The sequence below is a fragment of the Sceloporus occidentalis genome, unplaced genomic scaffold (assembly GCF_023333645.1).
Source record: "Sceloporus occidentalis isolate IW3139 unplaced genomic scaffold, rSceOcc1.0.p SCAF_137, whole genome shotgun sequence".
Lineage (NCBI taxonomy): Eukaryota > Metazoa > Chordata > Lepidosauria > Squamata > Phrynosomatidae > Sceloporus > Sceloporus occidentalis.
This window is the reverse complement of record NW_028317117.1, coordinates 187,349-200,147: the sequence shown is the minus strand read 5'-3', so window position 1 is coordinate 200,147 and position 12,799 is coordinate 187,349. Positions and strand designations below refer to the sequence as shown.

The following is a 12,799-nucleotide window of genomic DNA, read 5'->3' as shown; positions in this document are numbered from 1 at the left end:
CGTATACAGCACTGGGGGGGTTATATTACTGTATACAGTGCTGGGGGGCTATATTACTGTATACAGTGCTGGGGGTTATATTACTGTATACAGCGCTGGGGGTTATATTACTGTATACAGCGCTGGGGGTTATATTACTGTATACAGCGCTGGGGGTTATATTACTGTACACAGTGCTGGGGGGTTATATTACTGTATACAGTGCTGGGGGTTATATTGCTGTATACAGCGCTGGGGGTTATATTACTGTATACAGTGCTGGGGGTTATATTACTGTATACAGCGCTGGGGGGTTAAATTACTGTATACAGCGCTGGGGGAGTTATGCTCAAGGAGGAAGATTTGCCCCCCATGGGACTCCCCCCTTTAAATGTCCTCAAAAAGTTTCAAACTGCAGAATTCCTCGCCCATTAGTTACGCCTCCTGGCTGTGAAAGGGTTAACGCATTAGCATTGCGTAATTGCTGGTGGCGCAGACGTTCTGGCAGGAGCGCTCTGGCGATGTTTACATTACGTAGGACATTATTCCTCCCCCCTCCTCCCTAGCCATATGTACATTCTGTGGAAAGGGAATCATTTTTGCACAGTTTTTTTTCTGCGCGGCCGACGCGTTCTCGTACGATTACAATAATAATACAAAAAAAAAAAAAAAAAAAAAAAGACAATTTCCGAACACAAATCCCTACAAGGACATTATCGGCAAAAACATATAATTATACTGTTTAAACCAGGCCATGCGCGGCAACGCTGGAGGAGCAAATTGCTAGAAGAACCCAAACACTTTTTGTATTTAAATAGCATTTAAAAATTTTTTTTTTAATTTTTTTTTAAACATGTTTTTGATTTCTAAAAATAAAAGGTTTTAAAATATTTGTACGTTATCGATATTATTAACATGTTTATGCTGTTTTGATTATTAAAGCATTTTCAGCAAACCAGCCAACAGACCGCACAATTTATAGCCTTTTCCGAAAAAATGAAGTGCCTTTTTTTTTTTTTTTATACAGGTTTGTGTGATTTCTGTGTGATTTAGCATTGAATAAACCCGGTTTTTATCCCATTTTGTCCCAATAACCTCCCTTTATCTGGAGCCCTGGAGCCGCCGGTGCTGTCAGTCATGTGATATTTTGGGTGACTTTCCCGGCTCAAACACCACACTGAGCTGATGCTTTATGGCGATGCTAATGAAGTCCGTTCCTTTATAGACTTTCATTAGTCAGAGAGTCCAACTGGGTGATTAAGACCGAACCATTCTATAGTTCCCCACAGGCAGTATGTTATGGCTTTTTTTTTTTATCCTTAGGATAAATTTGTAAAATAATGGGTCAAGGAATGAAACCAAAGCTGCGCGTGTATAAACTGCAGCCACCAAAACAGTGTTTTTAGCCAAGTTGTGGCCCCAAAAAGCTGGGCAGAGGTAGAGCGCAGCGGGACTGCGGCATAGAGTGGAAAAGTCGGGACTGTCCTGCGCAAAGCAGGACCGTTGGGAGGCATACACCTTGTTGGGAACTGGAATTTAATGCATGCGCAGGCCCTGGGAGAGAAGTTAACACTATAATGACAGGCCGCTCTAGAAATCGCGTTAGACGTCTTGTATCCGTCCTCCTCCTCCCCGTTCTGAGCTTAATTACAGATTTTCGATCGAGACTTTCAAAACAAATACAGTAATCCGGCCATGACGCCCGTTTCCGCGGCAACAGCACAGCTTAAAACTGTGAGAACAAGATGAAAGCAAGAAAAAGTCCTAGTGTGACAGCGGCGGTCGTCTGCTTCCCATGGATCCGGGAACCGCCAGGGAAAAAATGGCACCAATTAGCAAAACAACCCGGGTGACAAATCCCAGCATTTCCATGCCCGATACTGGCAAATTCACGAGTGTGTACCTCCAAAGTGTCCCTGTTCAGTAACGACAGTCCCTCAACAGCCCTAAAAGCCCCGATAATGTGTACAGAAACAGCAGGAAACGGCTTTATAAATTAAACGGGGTAAATAAACCCCATTATTATTATAAATGCCCCCCTCCCAGTTACACAAATACCCTGCAATAGGGCACAAAGTCATATAAAAAGTCTGGGTAAAGCCCCCCCCCACAGCCACACCTCTAAAACAAAGCCTACGCTTTTAATTGTTGGGAGAGATTATTTCCCAGCAGATTGGCCCCATCCGGCCCCCCGTCTCCTGTTGTAACGACTCAAACCTTAATCAGTCGTTGGTCTCGTCTTAGATTCAGGAGCCGTATGTCTATCCCATGGATGTTTAATCCCCTCACTGTATTACCCTCTACCACTTCTGCTTGAAGGCTGTTCCACTTATCTACTACCTTCTTTGTAAAGTAAAATCTCCTTACATTCTAAGGCTCTGGCCCTCCAGGTTTATATAATAGCGGTGTGAAAAACTGTCGTATTCGTAAGCTGCGGACCACCCTTTGGGGCCTGAAAATACATATCTTTTTAATGTGTACAGCGCTACAGAATATGATGGTGCTATATAAAAGAATAAATAATAATAATAAAGGGGAAAAGCACATCTCCTGCATGGCAAATCGCTAATGGGGGCAGAAAGGCAGAACCCCCCCCATGCATTTGCAAGGGAGACGCCACGTAAACTTAAAAGGTCCGATCGCCTAACATGCGCATTAAGTTCTTCCTCCTTCCAAACCCAGGATCGTGGGACACGTTAACTAAATTCAGCGCTGGATTCATAATTCTTTGTGCTGCCGAGTATCCGAACCCGTCCTACACATAATTCTTTAATCAGCTAGCATTTCGTCCGGGAACACTAAATTGTCACGTGACACAAAGGCGTGAAACTGAGAAAGCTTTACAAATAATTTCTGCTTTTAAACGTAATGTAAAACGGCAGATCTGACAAAGTGCTGAACGCACCGCAGAGCGGAAAAATATAAAAAAAAGTAAATGTCACACAGAACAAAACATCATCACCCGATGCCAGGACCCGAGGGGACTTAACCCCGATATACCAAGCAAGCCGGTCGCTTTGTACCAGAGCCCGCTGAGCCCTGCACCGATCAGAAAAGAAAGAGAAAACATCTAGGTTTACTAAATCAGCACCCCCCAGCGCTGTATACAGTAATATAACCCCCTGCGCTGTATACAGTAATATAACCCCCAGCGCTGTATACAGTAATATAACCCCCCAGCGCTGTATACAGTAATATAACCCCCCAGTGCCGTTTACTGTAATATGATCATGTGATATTTTGGGTGATTTTCCCGGCTCAGACACCTCACTGAGCTGATGCTTTATGGCGATGCTAATGAAGTCCCTTCCTCCATAGACTTTCATTAGTCAGAGAGTCTGGCTGGGTGATTAAGGCCGAACCATTCTATTGTTCCCCACAGGCAGTATGATAAGGATTCAGAGCATATACGCTGTAACAAAGTCTGAGATTAATCGCTGGATTAGTTACTAATTTGGTACAAACATAGAAAGCTCTCTTGTGAATATCTAAAAAAATAAATAATTAAATTGTGGTTTTCTATAACTTGTCCAAATATTCATAGATTATTGCAGTGTTTACAATATTGTTTCTCCACAACGTACATCGCAAAAGAAAGATTAGTAATGGTAGGTGTTCACAACTATGCTAATAGCTATGACATTCTATGAAGGTGGTAGATAAATGGAACAGCCTCCCAGCAGAAGTGGTAGAGGGTAATACAGCGAGGGTATTAAACATGCATGGGATAGACATACGGCTCCTGAATCTAAGACGAGACCAATGGAGTAGATGGGCTGAATAGGGCCGATCGGCTGGCAGATACTATGTTTCCATAAGGAGGCAGTTACTATTAAAGGGAGACACTTCTTAATGGGGAGGAATAATGATACAGATCCCAAGAAAGGAAGTTAAGATGGCTGCCCCCGTTGCATACACATTTCTATATGTAAAGCCTGTATACTTTAATCCATACAGCAGCAACACAACGCCGGAACCTTCTGAAGAACTTTTACCAGGAGAGCGCTACCCACCTGCTCATTTTGGGTGAAATCAGCGTCTTCTAGCATTTCCGTAACGCCTCGCTGGTTAACCCTTCACACACAGGGAAAAACCCACCCAAAAAAAATAAAAAATATATATATATTTTTTTTTATCAATCTCTTCTTCTTGCTCCTTTGACCGGAACATCTCTAGGAGGACCCCACACCACAGCGCCTTCTCCTAAAGACCCCACACCACAGCGCCTTCTCCTAAAGACCCCACACCACAGCGCCTTCTCCTAAAGACCCCACACCACAGCGCCTTCTCCTAAAGACCCCACACCACAGCGCCTTCTCCTAAAGACCCCACACCACAGCGCCTTCTCCTAAAGACCCCACACCACAGCGCCTTCTCCTAAAGACCCCACACCACAGCGCCTTCTCCTAAAGAGCACCGAGTCGGACGACACCAAGAATCTCAGCCCCAAATCAACAAGATCAGCAAAAAAAAATAAAACAAAGAAAGGGGTGTAATGTCCATCCATACGCCGCTATAATCATTGTACTTCGCATGAAGCTATTGGAACGCGCCCAGACCAAATAAATCGAAGGATTACGCGACGGACCTTTTATCTCGCGACTGTTGGCGGTGGCGCTAATTAACTGCCCCCCCCCCCCAGGGTCATCAGACCGCATCTGCGATCTTCTAAAACCAATGGAAACATCCAGAACAACCATCGGGTCCGGCCGGCTTGCCCACCTTTCCCAACCGCGCTGCGTCTCTTGGATCATCCGTGGTCAACCTTGAGCGCTTGGCGCCGGGCTCACGGATTGTGGGTGTTCTTGGGAAAGCTCGCGGTCTCGGTCGCTTCCTTTCAGCTCTCGCTGTTATTCTAACGATTGTTGATATATCATTTGGCAGCAGTCACAGTTTGTCTTGGGATCCGCAGGCCTCCGAGGAAATAAACTCTGAGAAAAGCCTACGGGACAGAAGAGCGCCACCGGTACAGGTACATTTTCAGAAGAAAAAGTCCCTTAGTCCTCAAACTGGTAACAATGTAACGGCGGAACCTCTCGGACACGTGCCTCGGAACGCTCTGCTTTTGGCTCGGAGTATCACAGTTGGGCTTCCAAGTTTTTTTTGGGGGGGTGGTAGTGGCATCTGCCTGCTTCCTACATTCTTATGCCCACCCCCTAGGGGCTAGCCACACCCTTATGCGTAATGACCTTCACCTTGCTCCACCCCTTTCCAGCCACTTTAAGTAGATGAAAGGGGAGACCCTAGTGGCCCGCCATATATGTATCACTGTGCCAACGTTTCCGATTGGTTATTTCCAGTTGCAAAAGTTGCTGATTGGTCGAGGAAGCTGTATTGGATAAAATAGTCCCGTACTTTAACAAAGAAGTTGATAAATCCCTATAGGCGGCCGGTCACTTATTTAGTGGATTTTGTGTATTTTAGCATAAAAACCCTACTAGAGGAGCTTCCCAAGGTCAAGCTTTAAATAGAAGGCATTCGTGTGTATAAAGCACGTCTCATAGAAGAGAAAAGCACGTTCTCACACCTGATAATAAGAACACGGACACGCGACGTTATCGCCGAGACTGAAAGCGAGCACAGAAGGCTACAGAAACCCGAAGCGAGTTATCTTATCGCAGCCGACGGCCTCTGGAAGTTTCTCTGCCGGTCTGCGGCCCGGCGATCGGTAATTAAACGACGAAAAGATTTGGCAGACGACGTATTCATTACGCACGACTCGGTCCCAGCAACTAAATCCACCGCCTGGATAGAAGAAGAACAAGACAAAAAAAAACCAGAAGAAAGAGCACAGAGCAGATCCAGGCAGGGGGGTAAATGCTGTCATACGTCCCAAGGGCCCAATTTTTGGGCACTATCCCCTGACCTGTCGTCACCAGTCGTGAAGCTCAGATATCATCAGAGGAGATTATGAAGGCTGTGGGACCCTGAGAACCCGACCCCCCCGAGACTGGGACAAAAACATTATACAATATTGTATGTGTTCTAATTATTAGCCCAATCTACTAACCCCCCCCCCCCCCCGACTCCTTATACTGCTGGTGCCGAGCGTTACGGTATACAGTGCCGCCATGCACCCCCCCCCGCGCCAGGACCTCAGGTCCGCGTATTAACGTGTCAGGCTTTGCTGACTTTTTACACGCAAATCCCACCGCTGACACGAACAGGAAAGAGTTCCTTATCCAACACGGACAAAAAAAACTTCCCTCATCAAACAGGCCTCTTAAGAGAGCAAATATTTAAAAATCACATGTACTCAGCGCTGCGAGATAAGGGGTTATTCTTAAAAGCGTTTACAATCTAACGCAGGAAAGCCTCACGCCTCGCACGGCCCCCCGGGAGGAATAGTTTTCTTACAAACTCATAAACAGCTTTTTTACCTGTGGGAAAAAAACAAAATATATATATATATATATATATATATAATTACCCCCCTCCCACCATTAATTCCGAACCAAATCTTAAATGTAATTAAAATGAAATTATTTTCTTAAAGCCTTCTTCACCCCGCACTTAGTAAATTTATGAAACCGACACGGTCGTGCAAACATGCAGACGGCACACGCAGTGCATGTCGGTGACAGAACACAACATATATCAGGGTAGGCATACATAAGATCCATAATCATGTTAAAAAGGCCAATTTTAGGTAGAAAATAAAATTGCATGTATTTCAATCAGCAAAACAGGGCCATCCCTCACATCACAGGGTAGATGAGGGAGAAAGGGAGAAAGAAAGTTGGAAAAACAAATAGAGGAAAAATGAGCAGTAATAAAAAAAATAAAACATAAATAGCATTTATTGGGAGCCTAGTGAGGTCACCATGACATCACTGGGATTAAAAAAAAAAAAAAAAAAAAAAAAAAAAAAAAAAAGCATGAGAGGTCCCCAAAGGGATATTGAGTCATACTGCACAGATAACAGTGCAAAGAAAAAAAACAATAATTAAATTATTTTTTTTATTGCTTTAATATTTTTTTTTATTACTCCTATAAAATATTTTTACAAAATGACTACCCCCAAATAGTATTAGAGGTATGACTGTAATCAGAAGATGTTACTGAACATACATTGGTCATTGTTTAGCACCTACAGGATAGAAGAAAATGTAAGCAAAACTTTTTTTTTTTTTCTATTTTAGTACAGGTTTTTTTTAATCTATTATCCCTAATAATTATGTCTTATGTATGATTTTAAAAGAAGGCCCTACTTCTCCTGAACAAAATTATGTAAAACTTGTGCGGGTTCATCAAATGTGGGAAAAGAGAATCATGCTTTAACAAACATATGGTAAAAATAAAAAATCCTGGTCCTTAGGGTCTAAAGAGACCCGGCACTGAAGCGGTTAAAGAGTTGTGTTTTTAATTCAGGGCTCTCTAAGCCAATAGGTCTTCCTTATGACATGGAGGGCCGCTGTGGGCTACAAGCAGATAGCTGGCTTGGCTCAGGGTGTCTGCACCTTGAACTAGAATGACCGCGTCCGCAATTTTTTTTCCAGGACATGATATATTTATATATACTGCTGAAAAGCTTATAATATTATTTACTGTTTTATATATAGCACCATCATATTCTGTAGCTCTGTACAATGGGTATATACACCCCACGCGCTACAGGGCATCGTGTCACACGCGCAGGTCAGCAACATGCAAAATGGCTAAAGTGGTCACCCTTGTCAAGTGCCTACTATTTGACTTAATAATTCAACGCTCTTTGCTCGGTGATGCAATTATTATAATTTTACACGTAAGATAAATACAGCCTTAAAAACGATGTCGTACACCGGTCCGTAACCGGTATTGTATTCTCTACAAACTGCTTGTAAGACCAATTCAGATCTTATCTCCCTTTGTTGTTGTAAACAGAACGACTTGCCTATTGTTCTACAGTAAGCCTTGATGACTTTTAGCAGAGATGGAGCTGGCAGAACGCGCTAATAGCTAGGAGGCGAGTAGAAAAGACACGTATAACATAAATAAGAGGAGGCAAGCCCTACGACACTTCACAAGACATTTAACCACACTTTTCCCATAACAGAACGCCATTCAAACACACTAATACATACTAATACTAACATTCTACAAGCAGGACACCTATATCTGTCCCGACTGAGGCCAAAAAGCCATAACAAGGAGAAACTTGGTACTTTTGGAACAATACAACTTTTTTTGTTGGATTTTTCATGATCATTAAGGGCTCACTTAATACCTTAAAACATTTTTATGCCTTTTTGTTGGAATAAAAACACCACTGCAAGGTCCTTCACAACCTTCTTATCTAGTTGGGAACTCTATGGTACAATAACTAAAAGACTTTACAGGTAACATCAGCGGAGGAACGGGCGTTCTTCCTGCAAGACATGTTCAGCTTTCACGTTAATATTCGTGGGTTTAACGAACATTGGAGTTCCAAGTTTGGGCATCAACAAAAAACCATGAACATTGTTGAACGATTGTAGCACGAAAAACATCGTCATGAAACCAGCTGCTTCCAAACTAAGAACCAAATAAAAATTCCAGCCAAAGACATAGGACATATAACACAGCACTTACCACGAAAGGCTTGCTTCTGTTGACCTCGTCATGTGGCTTCGGAAGTTTGGGTATCTTGGGCTCAGCACCTGTTGGCGTGCTTGGGGCAGTTCTAGACACATCCACCGCTCCGAGAAGATTAGTATCGCCAGGGCTAAGGGTAGATGGTTTGGAAACATCCTCCAATAACGGACCTACGACAACCGGGTATGGTTTCACCGGAATCTTAGCAGGATCAGCGGCATGCGTTAAATGAACAACCGGGTGCCCGGGAGGGACCTTACATTCCGCCGGAGAGATTGGAATAAAAGTGGCCGGTTCACTTGTATGCCTCACGTGCTTGGTGGTTAATCGAGGCTTCCCGTGGAGTTCAGTGCACTCGCTGCTTTCTTTTTTACTTTCGTGACTACCTGCTCTAAAAGTGCGCTTTCTGAAGCTGCGTCTAACCATCCTCGGGGACAAGACCTCGGCAAGTTTTGGGTCAAAGCTGAAACTTTGGTTTACTTCCGCGCCATTTTCATCTTCTCCAATGGGCAGCGCATCCTCCGACCTGGAACGTAGCTTCTCAACGTCTTCATCCATTTCCTCCAACTCACCCAATTCATCCCTTTGCTCGGATAATATAGGTTCACTGCTCGACGACAATATTGGCTGCTCTAGTTCTTTGACGGGCTCGCTCGAGTCCTCCAAACCGGTGGGAGACAGCTCTCCACGGCGACTTGGGTCACTGAATGACTTTTTCTTTATGGTCTTACCATTGCCTTTCTCATCGATCACCTTGTCGAGGGCTCCTGGTTGACTAACAATATTCTGGATTACAGTGTTGTAGTCTTTCGCGCCATCGCTACTGAGAGAAAGAACGCTGGCCGCGCTACCGGTGTTTTCACAAAAAGCTATGGCCGACGACTCAGAAATTCCAGGCTTAGAGTTTAACGATCCTAGAAGGTTGCTATCGACAGAAAAACTTGGGGGATCTTCGGTAATGGAATATCTCCTATGAGGCATTGGGTCACTTAGCGACCTGTAACTCTCACTTCCAGACTCCCCATTGCTCCCATTGCTCGAGTCGGTACCGTTATTGGTAAGAGAAGGAAACTTCCTTCTCCGTCGAGTAGTTCCCGGTGTTGGTGGAGCATCGAGTGGTCCTTGAGAAGCAGCTTTATTGGGAGCTCCCTTATAACATGTATCACTTTCTAAACCGTCTGTAAAAGTAGCTGGAATTCTTTGGAGATCACCGTTCCTTGCGTGAAACTGTTCTCCTTCAGACTGGACGATACCCGTCGACTTCCATACCTTGAGAGTTTGACTTATGTCTCGATATAAATTAACACTGGGTGCAGTCTCTACTTCAGTAACAATCCCTTCATCGGTCATGCTAGAATCGTGTCCAGTTAACTCTGCCAGTTTCCTACAGGACAACTCTTCTTTGGATTCCGATCTCCTCACCGACGTGTGTCCACCGGCCTCCGCCATTTGCCTATTGGCGTTGGTTTGCAATTGAGCGTGGGCTTCCTCGCATTTGAAATGGTCGCTGACTTCCTGATCGAAGCTGTAGTCATCCTGAGAGCCGATCCGACTTATTTTTTCAAAGACTTGCCTCGCTTCTTGAACGTACTGGTCTTGCGTTAGGTCAACAGCTACACTTCCGTCTCTCCTCCTCTCTCTACCGTCACCTTCCTCCTTCTCGGACAGCAGGACGTCACTATTCGCAGTGCTGGCCAGCATGAGTTCTGAGGAGCTTTGCTTCATGGAACCGTGTCTAGCAACCCGCTTGGACCCAGATTTATCAGAATACGTAAAGGATTTGGTGCGACGTAGGGTTGCGGTAAGGTCCTTTAACGTCGGGCGGCTGCCTTGCTGCGAGCGGCACGAGTGGAGTGTGGATTTACCTCTTCCAGGTGAGCTTGGTTGCCCTTCTGTGATCTGGTGGGCTTCATGCGCGTACGTCGCTCCTTCCTTCTCACCAACGCTTCTTCCGCGCTTCCTTATTTTTAAGTCTTCAAGGTCAGACTTCAAAAAGCTAAGCAGGCTCAGAGTTTCTGATGCTATATCGGGGTAGGACATAGACTTCTCTTGATTCGGACTTTCATGTTCTTGAGAGAAACCAGAACCTTCGCTAACACATTCATTCTTCACCTTTGCGAAGCTGGCAGCCGCCGCTGCCCTCGGACGTACCTGTTGCCTTAGCGCGGCGTCGCTCTGCCCGAAGCTTGGCGACCTCTGCATACCGGCGCCTCCCGGGAGGCTTCGGCTTTGCCCGGAATAGAAGAAATGCTCATCTTCTTTAAGGGTTTCAGTGCTGGAGTACCTGCTGCTGCTTCTAGAACCGCAGGGGCTCGGCATAAAGGGCGGAATGTTCACTTTTGATACTCTAGACACAAGCGGAATCGGCAACCCCGTAGCGAACGGACCCGTGTTCGATGGCGCAACCACCTCAGACGCGCACCTGGAGCGCGGTTTATGCAGAATTTCGGAATAAGTATTACTTGGGCTAAATGTAGAAGTGTGCTGTTTGGATTCAGCAGCAGGCGGGTGCGTGTTAGATAAAGAAGGGGTGCTACATAAGCCTGGCCCTTTCGGGGTGTTACTGTTTTGTGGTTGCATTTCAGAGTAGCTTAGATCATGACCTAATCGACGGGCAACCTCCGGCTCGACCACAGAGTGTCCATGGCCACCGTCGGACTCGGTCTTGCCCAAGACAACATCGTTCTTCTTTTTCCTAAAGGAGCGTTTCCTGAGGCTTTCCCTGAGGGTTAGGAGGTCGTTTTCCTCCTCGCTTCCAGAGGATATTCCCTGGGACGCGACCTTCGGGGCATTCTTGTTTGAGGCGGCGTTAGGCAACTGCAAACCTCTGCAGACCTGGTCTTCCCCGCCGGAACCGTCTCTGACACTGGAAGGGGCAGTCTGTGGTTTGCCAGAACTATGCAAGGAATGTAAACTATCCGAAGGCTGTTTTGCCTCTTGTTTAGGTAGGCCGGAGGAAAGAGCGTGCGCCCTCCAACCAAACGGTACACAGGTTCTCGGAGGCGGGGGCGGAGGCTGGGACTTGGGGATAATGGTGGCCCTCTTCTCTTTTGTATCCATGCCCACGGTATCGTCGAAGTCTGCCTTGCTCTCCGTAAGCGCTTTGCAAGACAAACTTTCCAATTTCGAAGACAGACTTTTATACTGGTGGGAAGCCCCGGGGGAATGGTCTTTGGCAAAAGGCGGAACGCTTTTAAGAAGCTTGCTTTCTACTTGGTGATGCCTGTGCGGTTCTATCGAACCAACATCTCTCGAGTGATTTACTGCCTGACCCGACGGACCGGTCTCTTCCGAGTCTGCCCTGCCGGGCTGCATCCTAGAACTTTCTCCAAACAGTTTCCTCATTTCGGTAACACTGGGCCAGTTTGCCCCCTCTACCACCAGCTCCCGGGTGTCTGGCTGGTGCAGCAAATCAAAGTAAGAGTTGATGGTTGCTTCGTCTAATGAAGAAGTCCCTGAGCTCTCAGCTCCCCTTGGGTTGACAGCTGAATGCAATTCATCAGACTTACCCGGACACACCAAGGATTGCCCATCGCACTCAGCACCGACAGCTTCTTGCCTGACGAGGTTGCCCCATGACGGCACATCAGGGGGGGCGCTTTCCACAGGCGAGGCTTGGCACCCCCTTTTCAGCTGATCCACACGCCGTAAGCTTTCATCATCGCTTTGCGCCCCTTCATCCCCGGTTTGAGACGAGAAACGTTGAGAGAGCTGACGGACCGAAGGACAAGGGATATTCTGGTCTTTGCCGGCTGCGGAGATTTTGGATACTTTCCTAGACAAGCTGAGGGATCTGGCAGGAGCTCGACTTGCTTTCTGACATGCGGATTGGGTGACATCTCCTTCCACGGGCAGCTTGGTGCCTCCCTCTCCACTAAAGGATTTTGCATTCCAATTTTCCAGTCTCTTAACAGAAACGCTCCGATAGATCCTGATTTTCCTTTCCGGAACCCCTTCAGCCATTGTTAAAAAAAAAACAAAAACAAAAAAAAAAAAGTCACTTTATTCCCTCTGTCCGGTATGTAAATAAAATATGTATTATGTATTTAAATAAATCCGAAGGCGATCATACAAGATGATTCTTTTTAAAATTCCGTTTGCCATTTAGGTTTTAAAAAGACCCGTTTCGGTATCATAAAAAAGGGTCTTCAGGAGTTAAGCTGTAGCGTGCACAGTTCTTCCCCAGGGTCTGTTAAGATTCCATCCATAGAACCGTACGCACAGGGAAGTAAAGTTTATGTCGCGTTCCCTTCACTTAACCCTG

General features: G+C 45.7%; 1 protein-coding gene across 1 annotated transcript in view; it reads right to left on the bottom strand.

Moving 5' to 3' along the window:
• Positions 1-12,498, bottom strand: part of LOC149281178 (rho guanine nucleotide exchange factor 17-like) — an 82,670-nt gene extending 70,172 nt beyond the window's left edge. Inside the window, exon 1 of the mRNA XM_089499536.1 lies at positions 8,533-12,498. Coding sequence (XP_089355662.1) covers positions 8,533-12,498 — 3,966 coding nt within the window. The remainder of the gene's footprint in view (positions 1-8,532) is intronic.
• Positions 12,499-12,799: the final 301 nt, after the last annotated feature.